The 15,342-nt window shown below is 41.0% G+C and overlaps 1 protein-coding gene across 3 annotated transcripts in view; it reads left to right on the top strand.

Annotated features, from left to right (window-relative positions):
• Positions 1 to 15,342, top strand: part of LOC146643618 (RNA-binding motif, single-stranded-interacting protein 3) — a 313,547-nt gene that overhangs the window by 151,613 nt on the left and 146,592 nt on the right. For all 3 annotated transcript variants that reach the window (XM_085395367.1, XM_085395368.1, XM_085395370.1), the window contains one exon: positions 10,670 to 10,728. In XM_085395367.1, coding sequence (XP_085251493.1) covers positions 10,670 to 10,728 — 59 coding nt within the window. The remainder of the gene's footprint in view (positions 1 to 10,669; positions 10,729 to 15,342) is intronic.

The following is a 15,342-nucleotide window of genomic DNA, read 5'->3' as shown; positions in this document are numbered from 1 at the left end:
GGTGGGTGCCTAATCTGTTTTATTCAGCTGGCTCGGTGTTGGGTCCTCCACAGCCGTCAGCCTAATATATGGGTGTAGGGAAGAGGCCAAAGGAGCGGAGTGGGGATTTGTTGGCTGAACACTCTGATAGTGAGAGGCCTTCCTTTTTTTGCCTGGCTAGCAGAGTGGATGGATAGATGGATGACAAAACTCAGAGAAGGAATAGCTGTTATTGTGAGAAAAATTCTTTGGCCTAGCCACCAATGTTGAGGCAGTAGGCCAACCATAAGCCCAATACCAACCAACCCAACCAACAAAGCAAGCGCATACCCCCCCAAATCACTTTGGGGTAAACCCGTTTAACCAGCATCCACATTTTTCTTGTTTGTGCTCTCCACCCCGGGCGATGATTAGAAATAGAGGAAGGAGGTAGCTGAAAGAAAGGAATTTCTTCATGAGGTTCTACACCTGGAATAACAAGTAGAAAACTGGAGGTATTTTACCTGCCAGCCAAACCCTTGAAAACTGTTTTTCCTTGTTTCTTGTCCCCTTTTCTTCCCCTATTTCTCATTTCGGTTCTCCTCACTCAATTTCAGTCCTGGCCGAACAGCTGTGCCCTCAGTTGCAGTGGGTTTCGCATCCGTGGACTGGCCTGATCTCACAAATAGTCAGCCAAATCAAGAGCTAATCACCACCAATTGCTCAAATAACCTTTCTCGTGTGTGCTGAGGGAATGGTGGAGGGAGACCTAGAGAGGGGAAATGGAGGGAGAGAGGCATGAGATATGCTAAGCACAGGAGGTGAGGGGGAGAGAAGGGAGGGGTGACCCTGGGACCACCTGTTTTTTATGGAGCAGAGACTCAGGCACTCAGTGCCACATTATCCAAAATGACTCTCTGAGGTCCAGTGTTGACATTAGCTGCTTAGCCATCAGAGCTGGCCTGTCCCATGGCTCCATTTCAAAAAACTGACAGAGGGGAGAATAAGTGTGACCAAGGGCTCTGCAGTCCAGCTTCAAAGTCTCAAATTTACCATCACGTCACCCACAGTACATCTGCATTTAAGCCAGAGAAAAACACTGGCAGATAATATCTTGTTTTTTTATGTTAGGCCAATGAATAGCAGGAATTTGCATTACAAAAAGAAACTCAAGCATCAAACAACATGGATAGCATTTCAAGGTATGTTGTCACTAGGTTTTATGGACTCTAAAATGTCTATATTTGTATCTGTCTCCTTAATAGTCTGTCTTCTTAATTCATTTTTCCCCCTTGAATTGTAAGTGTCTCTTTTCACTTTTCCACCTATCCACCTGCCTCAACTCCTGCCCCTCTTCTGCTCTGTCTTTGCCCCCAGCACACCATCCTCTCGTCTTTCTGCAGGGTCAGGGTGTGCGTCACTCAGGGTACAAAGAGATAGTGATGTTTAACCTCTGAAAAGCAGTGACACAACCACAGGAATGCCTAAACTACTCCTACACCTACAGCTTCAAATCGAGTAGAAGCATCTGCTATTCTTGGAACTAGAATCCTTCACACCCACTTTTTCTGTCTCTCTTCCTCTTTCTCTCTGTAACACTCTATTCCGCCTCTCCAACTTCTTTTCCCTTTCATTCTCGTTCGCTTGCTAACATCTCTTTATCATGTTAAACCCTCCACTTCTCTGCTCCGGCACAAGTGACACAATCATTTTACTGGCCAAGCCAAACTGGCTAAAATACTACACCTCCTTCCTTCCTGAACATCAATTTTAGAGCGAGGGCGAGCAGAGAAGTTGATTTGGCCTTAGGCTGTATTTTTGAATTATTTATACTCCCATTACTGTATACATGACACATAGACAGTTTGCCTATTTAGAAGCTGAAAAGATCTCCTCTTCCAGTTTTACACAACAGCTGACACTTTCAGCAGAGTTATTTTCTTAAATAGCGTTTTTGGTAAGAGTTTAGATTCAGATGCATTTAGGTTAACAGAAAATGCCTTCTCAAAAAATGTCTGGTTTTCTCTAGCTGCACTTCACTTCAGTTTAAGTATACCAGCAACCACAGCAACAGTGTAGTCATTGCCCGTCTCCACACGCTGCATTGCCTTTTATCTGAATCCAGCTGTACAGGGCGAGAGAGTTTTTAAGCTCCAGCAGAAGCAGCAACAGGGTCAGTTGTACAAAAAGACTGATTAACGTAAGGGACAAAACCTGAGATCTCTGGACTCTGCTTCGTCCTACCTCTTTCTTTTCTCCTTTTCACTCTGCTGACTTTCCTTTTGAAGCAATATCTAGAAAGCAGAAGCCGCACCAGCACAGATGAGATGTGTTCATTTGTGCGTGTCAGACAGCAGTGCATGGCATGTGGGTTTGACAGGTTGGACACTTCCAAACAAACACAGGCAATTCTGCAAGGCTGGCTCTGAAGAAGGCCAGTGTGTGTGTGTGTGTGTGTGTGTGTGTGTGTGTGTGTGTGTGTGTGTGTGTGTGTGTGTGTGTGTGTGTGTGTGTGTGTGTGTGTGAGAGAGAGAGCTGGAGAGAGGGAGAAATGGTAACTAGCAACACTCAGGTTAATGCCTCCTGTTGCTACTTACTGTTGCCCTTGTCTGTTCTTGATGCACACTGTCAGTCAACACAAACTACCTGCTTGTTTTTTGATTTTCCCAGGCTCAGATCTGGATTTATGCATCTTGTTTTTGGTGCACATTCTTTCTGCTCCAGTATTTTCAACTCTCGGGCTTTGAAGAGTGCATTCAACTGAACAGGGCACTTACCAAACAGTTAAATTAGAAGTTTAATATGATACTTAAATGCATATTTTAATTATGGAGGTTAAATTTACTCCTAGTATTTAAAACAGGATAGAAGTGGGGCGGCAAGCACTCGCCAACCATTTGGAGAATACATATTTTTCAATACTTCGGTTACGTTTGCATAAAAGTCATAAACAAGGGTAATCAGTAGAGTAGCTCTGACCACAGCTATCCCCCCCCCCAAAAAAAAGTTTGCTAATTGACCTTTTGTTTCTTTAATTTAAACAAAAAAGAGTGTACATGAATAAAATATGAAAAAACATCTTGATAGTCAAATCCCTGCCAAGGCAACTCACTCTCTCAGCCTTTTTTCTTAATTCTAAATAATGTTTTAATTATGTGGCTGTAGTTTAAATGAATTTTAATGGATTGTTAATGTGACCCCATTCAACACCCCTACAAAGTTTCATCAGAATTTATTCAAAACTTCTTTGTATAAGATCTTTGCAGACAGAAAGATGATATGCATGCACACACCCAAACGCTGCCAAAAATATAACCTCCTTGGCAGAAGTAACTTGTCTTAACTAAAGTGTTTGATGTCCAGAGGTGGTTGTCTGCCTTGCCTTTAGCTTAGCCTACATTTGTGAATCCAAGATTACACTATGATGTGCTACCAGTTCATCACAATCAAGTGTTTTATAACCGTGGAACAACCCTTCAGAATACATCAAGTTATTTTTTGTTTGGCACTCTTAACCACTGGCTTTATACCAAAGTTTTGCACTGGCATACTCAACTACAGTCCTAAATATCTTTTTTTCTTCTTTTTACTAAAAGTGTGTCCCCCTGAGCAAAAACTTTCACACTTTACATGCAACTTTAAAATAGCTTATACAATATTTTTTAAAATTCAAAGAACTTATTCTTTTATTCCTCTTCCTGCCGTTATAAATCAAATCTATGTGAATTACTTTTGCAAAGAACAGCAGGTAGAATTAATAAGTATCAAAGGCTGGTAAATGAATTCCATTTATCCTGAAATATATAATTTTTTGCAAAATTTTGAATTTTATGTCAATTTAATATTAGAAAAAAGGTAGGGGGATGATTATTCATGAGAAAGTTGCACAGCAAGACATAAATGGAATGCTGCTGGATTCAATTCAGCACGCTGATCCAGTCTCATCCAAAATGACACAGAGTAAATTGTGAGAACAATTTTCCCAGTGGAACCTCTACGAGCTGATCTGAATTTTAAAGCATTCCTTTATTGAACATCCCTTAATGTGAAAATGAATTGTTTTAAATTTAACTCTGTAACAATGAATTCTGAACATATGCTAAAACTTTTAAATTACCTCCTTTTCCTTTATAAATTACCTCACTGGCGCCCGGCAGCTTCATTTCTGCTTGCAGCTATAATCCATTCTTATTATTGAGGGAGGTGAGTAAGTTTGAATGTTTCTAATCAACTTGTCATCCATTTTAGACTTGCCAGTTCATTAAAAATAAAATCCCATCAGTAACAGAAATGGGCAAAAAAGTTAAATGACAATGGTTGATGACAGCCAGTGACCACAGCGTGTGTGACCACAGCCAACTTCAGCAGATGGGTATGATGACATACGCTGGCCAAACACTTTAGCTCCGTTCTGTTGAAAATGAATGGACTTTATCATTATGTTGTTTTTCGTCTAACAAATTATGAAGCTCTATTACCTTATGATGCCATGATTGTAAGATGTTGTGTACTACTGCCAGCTTGTTATTGCCCAAAGAATGTGACATTTGTAGAAGCAGGAGAAAAAAAGCAAAGCAAAGAAAAAACACTACAAACAGCCAGACTACCTTCCATTCCAACATCCTTCCTGCATTTAGAGCTGTTAAGGGTTCGGTAGGAAACATTCGCCAGTTTACTGCAAACCCGCCAACAAAACTCTGGGGAATCCCGGCACCTAAAAAAAAAATACAAAATTAAGTGATTCTGCCAAGAAAAAGATTGACTGCTGAAGCCAGAAGAGGAATTATCCAATTTGTTGAAGCTTTTTTGATTTATCGCTTCTCATCCTTGCCAGCGCACTGTTTCGATGTATAAATTTTGTTTTTTTTTGACATTGTTTTCATTTAATAAGCGTATTGAATCAATGTTATACTGTATAGATGGAGAGGGTAAAATGCACATTGTATCTGCTTAAGGCAAAAAAAAGAAGTGTGTTGAAGCGCAACATTGCACTCACTTTGCATTGGTCACGGTTTTCATGCGTTTCCATTTACTTCAGGGATCATGAGAAGTCACTGATGTCATTTCACTAGTGTTAGGGCTTAACAGCATTATGAGTCATGAGAGGTTTACCTTTTCCCTTCTCACTGGATCTTTATTATTTGTGTGTCCTTTCTCTAATGTCTAATTCTGAGTGTCTGAATGTTTTTTTTTTTTTTACTTGTTCATGTCTTCTTTTTTTTTTATCATCCTTGAATGTTTAAATGAACGATTAGCCGTCTACATGCTCTCTTAATGTTCTTTCTTCTGGAAACTTCTCTTTTCTAAGCTTACAACATCACTTAGTTTACAACTGACATTCAAACTCTTTGCCACATTTTGCAGCATAAACAGGAGGCCTAAACTCTGAGCTGGAGATGTGTGAGCTGTGTGACACTTAAGCTGTTACAAGGGGACGGTCAAGGGCAGATGCTGCATAGTGCTTGTATACAGCATGAGAGTTGTAGTGATTGTCAGTGACCGGGTAGGATGGATCCATGCTTTCATGTTCTTTACACCAGCTTCTGACCCTACCACCTGACTGTCCCAGCAGATCAGGGACCAAGAGATCAATTTTGTTGAGCCTAAAAGCATAGAGTTGCTGCCATGTGATTGGCTTATAAGATATTTGCATTATTGAGCAGCTGAGCAAGTGTACCTAACAAAGTGGCCGGTGAGTGTACGTACTATTTTCTCTCGTCTTTTAATGACTCGTGTTCTCGAAGGCTTAAGTGCTCGCTTGTGATCTTTGCCCAAGATTTCCTGTTTTCATCTGTCATCCTCTTTATGTTTGGTTCTTTCTTACATCCTGTTTTTCTTTTTTATCTTTGATGTAAGACTATAAAGAAGGCGCGCTTCTTTCCCATCTTTTTTCTCCCATTCTGCCCTCTCTGTGCATCTGCCGCAGTGACACCTGTCTTTTGAATTACCATCAAAGACTTAACAAAATAAAATGTGCTGTATAAAACTATATGTAATGTTGTTTTTCTCAAATAGGTGTAATTTCACAATACAGTATGTCCATATATTCTTACTGATTACTGGAAAAAGAACAAAATAAGACGGAGAAAACTGCTTTTTTTGTAGTATCCATCCTTCTACTTGTGTTGTGTTATACTTTGCTGTTCAACTTTAAGCAGATGTTCGTCAAGCCAAATTCACAGCTGCTAAAATTTACTATGGCGGGACTCATCCTTAAAAATATGGCTGTTCAGTCAGCTGATTGTTGCCTGTTGCTGGAAATTAGTGGAGTTAATGTACTCAAATGCTGCTGTGTGCAACTCACAAGGGTACTAATATGGCATAATCATTACACATATTTAATAAGACAGTGTGCTTTTTAAGGTTAAGGAAACCCTCGGGGTAATATTTACTGCTCAGAGGAAACAGTAAATCTGGATAGTGGGTGTCTCCTGCATCTGGTTTTACATGGGAAGAACCCTCACTGCTCATATTTTTTTCAGCTAGAGTATCTATATTCTAATTAATTGTATAAAGACCTGCAGAGATGATAGAATACAGTTACTATTCTCCATAGTGTGCCTTTGCACCTGCCCCAAGTCCCTACACGGGTTCTCCAAAGGTGCTGAACAAGCCTAAAAAAAGAGTGTTGCTGCTTTTATACAATTTTCAGCTGATTTTACTCCTTGCTTTTCCAATTTTTTTTTTTTTGCTACTTTTCCTTTGTTCTTGATCAAACAGTGCCGCCCAGTATACACAAGTAATGCATATGTTCAAGTCTTCATATGCATGCACAGATGGGCTATCATATGCCGTTATAGTAGCCTTCATTTGCACAGGAAAAGAAACGCATACTCACAACTCACCAAGCATTGGCATAAAGACCTTCTGGGAGTGCAGATGTGAGGAGGTTGTCCCACATCCAAGTTCAGGTTTCACCTACCTGCTATTCAAGGCAGTGCTGTGTTGTGTAATCGTGCAAACACACAGTCACTTTGTAAAGTGTGTCAAGAGGCAGAGGGCAAGGTCTAAGCACAACACTTGGGTGGTCCATCCACCCGTTCCTTTCCTGTGCTTTTGTACGTACCACACTGACGTGTTGTGGTTCTGGGCAGCTCTCTGCCTGCCCACGTACAGCAAAGAGGCACTTCACTTTCTCAGCTCTGATGACGGAAATGGAATACGCCTGGATCCTTTCATCCAGCAAGAGCGAGAAGAAAGAAAGAAATGCCGTTCTGGGATGTCTCATGCACATGCAGCTGCCCTCTAAAAAAAATGTAGCTCAGCTTCAATTTTATCACATTTCCAGTGCCTAGACAGCTGTCAAACGAATGACACGTTTTACATCAACCACAATTTGTACATTTTCATCAGCCTAAAATAGCTCGTAAAGCCTTTGTTTTATAGGCAGTTTTATTTCTGGTGTCTCTTTTTCTTGGGGTTGATCCGATGTTGCATCAGAATGATTGCCATTGTATTTCTATTTGGAAGAAGGAGGGCGAAGAGAGACAAAAGGAGAGAAATAAGGATACAGTACAGGAAAGAGAAATGGTAGATGGTAGAGAGACATTAAGACAGAAAGAGAACAAGTAAGAGAAGAAGATTTGTAAGGAGGGGGGGAGGGCCGAAGGCCAGCAGAGTCAGAGATAAGAGGCTGGAAGAGTGATTGAAATAGGATTAGTGGAGACAGGCTCTGCATCCCGGCCGCAGCATCACAGTGTTAAACCTGCGCCTCACAGGGACTGCCTCTGTCACATCAAAGCCTCCCCAGGCTTGCCTGGCAGAGAGGCGAAGGAGCCTCCAGCAGGGTCATCCACAGCCCCACACACACACACACACACACGACACATATATGACCATACTGATCACATTCTTCATCCATTTCCAATATGTTTCCATTATGGGCCTGAAGCTTGCTCCTTCCTTCTTGCCTTTTCATCTCGCTGCAGTATCTTTGTGGCGTGTATTTGGACCGCGGATAGGATCCATTGATGAGCCATAACATTTAATGAGGCAAGCAGTGATGAGTTGGCATTGGAAAGCTACTGTCTCCTGCTTCCCCAGAGTCCAAACAAAGTTTTAATGAGAACTTTCCCCCAATTTGTGCCAAAAGCACAGGGCTTTTTAACTGCTTCCCAGACTGAAAGCATACAAAAAATTTCACGCAAGTACTGAAGGAGGGCAGACACCTAAGTGCACATAAACAAATAACAATCCCTTTCATATACTGTGGTGTTTGGCGGTAAATCAGCACAAAATCAGTACTATGACGTAAGAATGAATATAATCACTGGTAAGGCTGGGCGAGTAATAGGCTGTCAGTGACTAGCCGAGTCTATCGCCTGTTTTTTATTTTGGGGGTTTAAGTTGTGCTCCTTTAGTGTTTAATTCAGTCAAAAAAAAAATCACCTGTTAAATAGTAGAAACAGCAATAGGACCTGGCAGCTGGTGTTAGACACGTTCTTATTCCGCTGAAATATTCCTTTCGCAAAGGGCAGTGACTAAATTACAGTTAAGATGTCTTTAGTGACTAGTTACGATTTAATATTAACTAAAGCTGTAAAGAAAACCAATAATTCATATTTGAGAACTAGACTAAAGCTCTCCATGTAGTTTCACATCCTTATTATTTCAGCACGTGTTACCCCCGCCTTCAGCAGGTGCTAAACTGACTGAGGGTAGCTGGGAAATTTTGACACATTGCCTCAACTGATTATGTGGTTATTGACATGCTGGTCTTGAATGCTTATTTAATGTTCTAGTTTAGTTAAAAGTTAGGCTTTTTTAATTTTGAAGATGTTTGCTGTCAAACGATTCAAATGACTTGAAATGTATTAGTAGAACACAAAGGTAATTCCCACCTACTTCCTTTATCAATACTTAAAAATCAAATCTAAATTTGTATCTCTAATGTGCTACAAAATTACTTACAGCTTTGTAGCTCAGCGAGTGCTGAAGGCACTTGCCCCAGCTCTCCACATTCACTAATCAAGTGAAAACTCCTTGTTCCATGTTCATCTTTTGTGCTTATGCTTGAGAGTGTCTCGGTATGATCAAACGCTGCACCTTAGTCCCACTCTGTTGCAGTAGATTATGAATCCCTATGGCTAAAATGGCCTGTTTATCTGCTGAAGAGAGACAATCCACTGATTGGTGAGTGCTGTCGCTCTGTGTGTTTGTATGCGTGTATGTGTGTGTGGGTGTACTCGTGTGGTATCTGTATTAGTGTGTGCGAGCTGGTAGTTTTCCTCTCGGAGCTCATCAGTTCATATCCACCACCCATCCCACCGCAGCATGCAATAAATAGAGTCTCCGCCACTCGTTGAGAAATGGCACAATTATCCCCTGCTGGTGAAATATGGGCCGGGATGCACCACTGCTTCTTCCCTACAGAATAAGTGTGAGTGTATGTAAGTGTGTGTGCCCAGATGCAGCGATGAGGGTGGCTGTTTTTTGTCCTTTGTTGTAGTCTTTGTGATGTGCTTTTGACATACAGGGAATTGTTCCCACTTACATATCAGCACACATGCACGCACGCATGCATGCATGTAGTATATCTCCGCATGTACATTAGTGCACACAGTGTACTTAGAGAGCAGCTCACAGTGCAGCATATTGCAGTTTTAGCTGAGACAAGCAGATAGAAGATCTTGCTGTCTGTCAGTCAGGAAGGTCAGTCAAAAAATTCCTTGCAAGCCACTTTGCATATAGACCCGTGGAATAAAGAAATACAATATATTTTTGCTTTTGCGTGGAGCTGCATCAGTGACATTTAAGCTTATAAGCATACCGTAGGTGTCTTTATGCAGTCCTGCTCCTTTGGCAATTTCAACTTTTGTATTGGATTTTCACAGGTCCAAATAGGCTCCAGCATCATACACGTTTTATATTTTTTATGAATAAGTTATATCACAAATTCCAGTTACAGAATCTGCCAGAATACGGGGAGTCTAGAATTTATTCACTCATTTACAAACATAGCGGTAAAATTTGGGTATTTTCTTGGATACTTTCTTTCTGAAAGGGAGATCTGAGACGATAGATACACCAAAAGACCCAAATTGTTATGACAATTGCTGCCAATTTTCCCTACAATATTTTTTTTTTTATTGTAACGTATTCGGTAGAGCTGCTCTGAGGGGCCCAGTGGTGTATGTTCATTCACTCTGAAGCCAGAGTCAACAGACAGTTAGCTTAACATAAAGAACAGAAGCAGGAGGGGCTACTGCACTGTACTGTCTTTGTCTGAAGGTTACATCATATCACCCTACCAGCTCCTCTAAAGCTCATTAAGACGTATCATTATTCCTTTGAGTCACCTTTGATTTAAATGTGTTCGCTTTATAGTTTTTAGATTTCAAATAAATTCATTAGCAACACATGAATTTTACTTTACACCAAAAGAGCAACCTTTAGGACCGTTTATTGCACTTGCATGCTTTTAGACCTTTTATAATGTTCAGTGACTCTCTGAAATGCCAAAGGGCTGCCCATTCATTCCAAGTCAGCCATACACATAATTTTATTAACCTCAAGTGATTTCTCTTCCCAGTGGCTTTTGACATTTCTGTGACTTTGCAAATTGCTCGTTGTAACTAAATGGCAAAGTATAGAAAATAAGGCAAATATATTAACCACAGGTTGGTAATCCAAATGAACTGTCCGACCAGGCGAAGGCCCTGTAGGTTATTACGAGTGTAAAACGCTAAATTAGATTTCTCTGTTTTTACAGGTATGGGAAAATAGTGTCAACCAAGGCCATTCTGGATAAGAACACTAACCAGTGCAAAGGTAAGTGTCTAGTTTTTGTGCCTTGTTTAAGTGCATTGACTGTCACTCTGTGGGTGTCCTGTCACAGGAGCCGCAGTCCAAACCTTTTTGTAAATTTCAGACATCGGCCGAGAAAGGTGCACACGGTAAATCAGTGATCTGGTGAGAAAAAGGATCTAGGTAAACATCTTGCTCTTGGAGGCGCTGGCCTGCTTCAGAGGATGATTAGAAAGGGAGCCACACTCTTAGCCTTTCCCTATCTCTTCCTCGATTTCCTGCTTTGTCGTACGGATGACAATCATTTGGAAAGGGTGTTTCCATTAGTATCCGCGCAGTAATGCACATGAAATAATGACATTACTGGCTCATTTGAAATTGTTTCTGGGGCACACATACTACACACAATTACATGCTTGAACATATGCAGCCAATTAGAGGGCTAACAAGCAAGCAAAGATTAGATAAACTTCAGTTATTATCTTTGTCAAACTCATCTTCTTAGAACCTTGGTCAGCTGCCTTACAAGGCTGAAAATACTTTTTGAGGAATCAATTTTTTAATGATGAAGACCAGTGAAGTCTTAAGTGAAGAAATTGTGAAAGAGAAGAGAATATAGAGGGATGAGGGAGGGGAAAGGAAAAAAAAAAAGATTAGTGTGCTACTTGCCCCGAGGTGTCTGGCAGCACTGTTTAAGAGCTATTGAAGTTCCATCAATACTTTTAATTGCTTTTTGTGGTTTCCCGGGCTCTGAAGTGTGGCCTTTCAAGGTGAAGCTGCCTTCTTAACCCTGTTACACACATGAGTATATCCTGCTGGGCATGCTCTGGGTCAAAATGTTGAGGAAAAGAACCTTTGCCTTTTAGAGGATAGGGAAAAAAGGCTGATTATCTTGGCAGGTCCTTTTTGTGAGTTCGCCTGGCCATTAAAGACAACACTTGGATGCCTGTTAGTAGCAAGGATATATCTACAGGTCACAGGACACAGAACAGAGTGGATTAGAGGGGACAGTGAGAGGTATAAAAAGAGGTGAGACAAACATCTTTGAATCTTCCTGGGTTGCGAATAAAAGAAATTAGATGTTTAGTGTTGTCCATGTCCAGCTGACCTGAGTTATGTACAACACTAAAAAAAAAAAAAAAAAACATCCCAGCTTTTGTGGGAGACAGCATTTCCCATAACTCACCTTCCTGGAATGCAGGACTGCTGAGATGCCAAAAAGCAAATATAAGCAGACTTATTTTATGAGTGGAAAGGATGGTCCTGGTCTACACCCAGTCACAGAGAGGTAGATGGATACAGAAAAGTGGTGATGAAGAAGAGTTTGAGGACGAAGGGCTTAGTAACCTTGAAGAGAAATTTACAGTTCTTTAGTGTTTGAAAGGCAAATTGAGGTGAGGCAAAGCTGCACAAAAACAGGATTTTTGCCGTTTTTTGCTTCCCATTTCTGCCTGGGCATCTCTCCCAGTAACTGTTTTATATATATATATCTATGTCAAATTACAACGTGAATGATCTTAGTGCACTTGAACACCAAGACCTTATAACGTTGCAGAGAGGATAAAAGATACGTCTGTTATAGTATTAAAAGTGGTACTTTTTAAATACATATTTATAATTACAAATGTATTTTTTAAAATATAATTTATTTTATTACATATTTATTTATTGATACTGTCATTTACTTATTTCTTTTATGTTCAATGGAAAATCTAAACCCATAAGATGCCCTGCTAGCAACCTGTTGACGGTGCACTTCACCTGTGACAGCTCTAACCTCTCCATAACCCTGACTTGGACAAGCGTTTAAGAAAATGGGATGGGACAAAATGGCAAAATGCATAACTATTTTTATTTTTATTTTTTGGAGTGCATCAGTTCTCTTTGATTTTCTTTGATCAAATACTTGGCGATGGTAGGGACAAGCATCTCCCGAAAGGTGAGCAGCTATCAAAGCGCAAGCGATCCAGGCAGGTGCACTGAAGCCTGATGGGCTGCCGTCCGCTCCTCGTAACAAATCGAAATTGGCACACAGCCCCGATCTGGTCACGGCTTGTTTCCATTCATCTGACCCCCTGTATCTGACACTTGTTTAAATGTCAGGATGGTGGCTTACCTTCACTGTGCTACCATCACGCAGCTGTCTCTCTCCCTCCCTCCTGTCTGTTCTCCTTCTCCATCTCCTCTTCCCTCTTTTGTGTTATCTGTCTTTAGCTCAGCTCAGTGAGTGCACTGCCAAAACCATGTGAAAAATGGGCTAGAGAAGAGGTCAGTCATCTCTGAGAGAGTGCTATTAAGAGAGAATCAGCCATTGGAAAACCAAGCTAGTAACAGACCTTGTACTTGCTGACTAACGTTTGGGTGTTTATATTTTGTCAAAGAGTAAAATGTTCTTCATAACAGTCTAAAATAATTATGCTTTTGTATATACTGTACAAAGCATTGCAGAGACTAATGACTAATTTATCAGTTAATTAACAAAGACTTTAGATTAGTTACCACTGGATTGTTTACACTCATAAAAAACAAATGTCTCAAACGGCAGAGTTACCTGCTCATATGGCAAAAAACTTTCAAACGACTCAACCTTTTGAGAGCTCAGTGCTGTATGTCAAGCTGCCAACTGTAGGCACAAATATGTAATTTCTAAAAATGAAAGTATGAACCAGTAAAGATGATGATGATGGTGACGTGGGGGGGCGACCGTGGTTCAGGGGGTTGGGAAGCTCATCTTGTAACTAGAAAGTTTCCGGTTCGATCCTCAGCTCTGTGTGTCTTGGTCGCTGTGTCCTTGGGCAAGACACTTCACCTAGCTCCTATTGGTGTTGGCCAGAGGGGCAGATGGCGCAATATGGCAGCCTCGCTTCTGTCAGTCTGCCCCAGGGCAGCTGTAGCTACAACTGTGGCTTGCCTCCACCAGTGTGTGAATGTGAGAGTGAATGAATAGTGGAATTGTAAAGCACTTTGAGGGTCTCGAAAACCGCTATATAAATGCAATCCATCATTATTATTATTATTATGATTGTGTGTCCAGCACATCGACAGATGTTTGAATGGATTGAGATCTGGGAAGCTTGGAGGCTAAGTTAGTGCCTTAAGCCTGTTATTGTGCTCCTCAAACCATTCCTGAATTGTTTTTGCGTTATGGCGGGGTCCATGATCCTGCTGAAAGAGGCCACAGCCATTGGAGAATACCATTCCCATGAAAGGGTGTACATGCTCTGGATTTTCCAACCTTTTAGCCACGGCACATATTTCACTTTAGAAAAATCGCACGGCACACCACCAAACACAAAATGTTACAAAAAACATATTGATAATTTTTCTTCCACGGCACACCTGATCATTTCTCACGGCACAGTGGTTGGGAAACACTGATCTAGAACAATGCTTAGGGAGGTGGCATATGTCAAAGTAATATCCATATGGTTGGCAGAACCCAAGGTCTGCCAGTAGAACATTGCCCAAGCCATTACACTGCCCCTGCTGACTTGCCTTCTTCCCATAGTGCACTCTGGTGCCAGGTGTTTCCTAGGTATGCAACGCATCCTGACAACATCTAGCCATCACGATTTGTCCCTTGTGAAGTGCGCTTAAATCTTTATGCTTTCCGGTTCTTCCTGCTTCTAACACATCAACTCTGTGGACAAAATATTCACTTGCTCCCTAATATATCCCACCCACTAACAGGTACCGCAATGAAGAAATAATCAGGGTTATTCACTTCACTTGTCAGTGGTCATAATGTTATGCCTGATCGGTGTACACTGATGACAGGGAAAAGTTTGGTGGGTGAGCTGCTAATGACGCACGGATTTATTCACAAACCTCTGTAATGACAAGCTCAAATAAGCAGGTCACAAGCAAGTAGCCTCAATAAGAATACTAGTAATCTCTTAACAACACAGACACAGTGCTTCCCTTTAATACCCCTCAGGAAAAGTGGTTTTGGGCACTCGGTTTTTCTCTTATCAAGCAGCACATACTTGGAATACAGCACCCACAGAATTAAGGAACACGATGTTCTTTACTTTTTTCTTTAAATCTAAGTGCTTATTGGACAATCAAGCAAGTTGCGATGATTTGCTTGCATGATGAGCTTTCCCTGAATCTATTCATAATACCTAAAATGTACATTCTAGCTTTGTTTGATAATTCTTTAAGAAATGACTGTTCCACCCTATAAAAAGAGTGATTTTGAGCTTAAGACAAAAGCTAGTTGATATGTGAGATGGAGTGCTGAGTGTGGGAGTGGAGGCTGTCTGTTGTGGTAATGCAGAAAAACAGAGATGATGCTTTTGTGTGCTTACAGGTCAGGTGTTTGGGAAGTGTGTAGTTACCGTGCATAGAAAAACGAAGCAATACGGGCACCTAACTAATGTGCATATATGCCTTGTTTCTCCATAACCGTACATCTGTATATACATTTGCCCTCAGTAAATGAGTGTGCACTGTAAAGTACTGCAAAGCCTTGTTTGAAGTACCACATCATAAAAACTACACTCCAAGACCATGTAATATACCTCTCCCACGCACTCAAACACAAAGGGCACACTCACACACACACCGAAAGACTAATGGTACCCCCGCACTCACTCCCCATCCATTTGCCTGAGGTGTGTTCGACTCTTGCAGCAG

The sequence above is a fragment of the Rhamphochromis longiceps genome, linkage group LG22 (genome assembly GCF_057381845.1).
Source record: "Rhamphochromis longiceps isolate RC_006_pf linkage group LG22, R_longiceps_female_GT1.1, whole genome shotgun sequence".
In the NCBI taxonomy this organism is placed as follows: Eukaryota; Metazoa; Chordata; class Actinopteri; order Cichliformes; family Cichlidae; genus Rhamphochromis; species Rhamphochromis longiceps.
The sequence above is the reverse complement of the archived record's forward strand: the minus strand, read 5'-3'. Positions and strand labels throughout refer to the sequence as shown.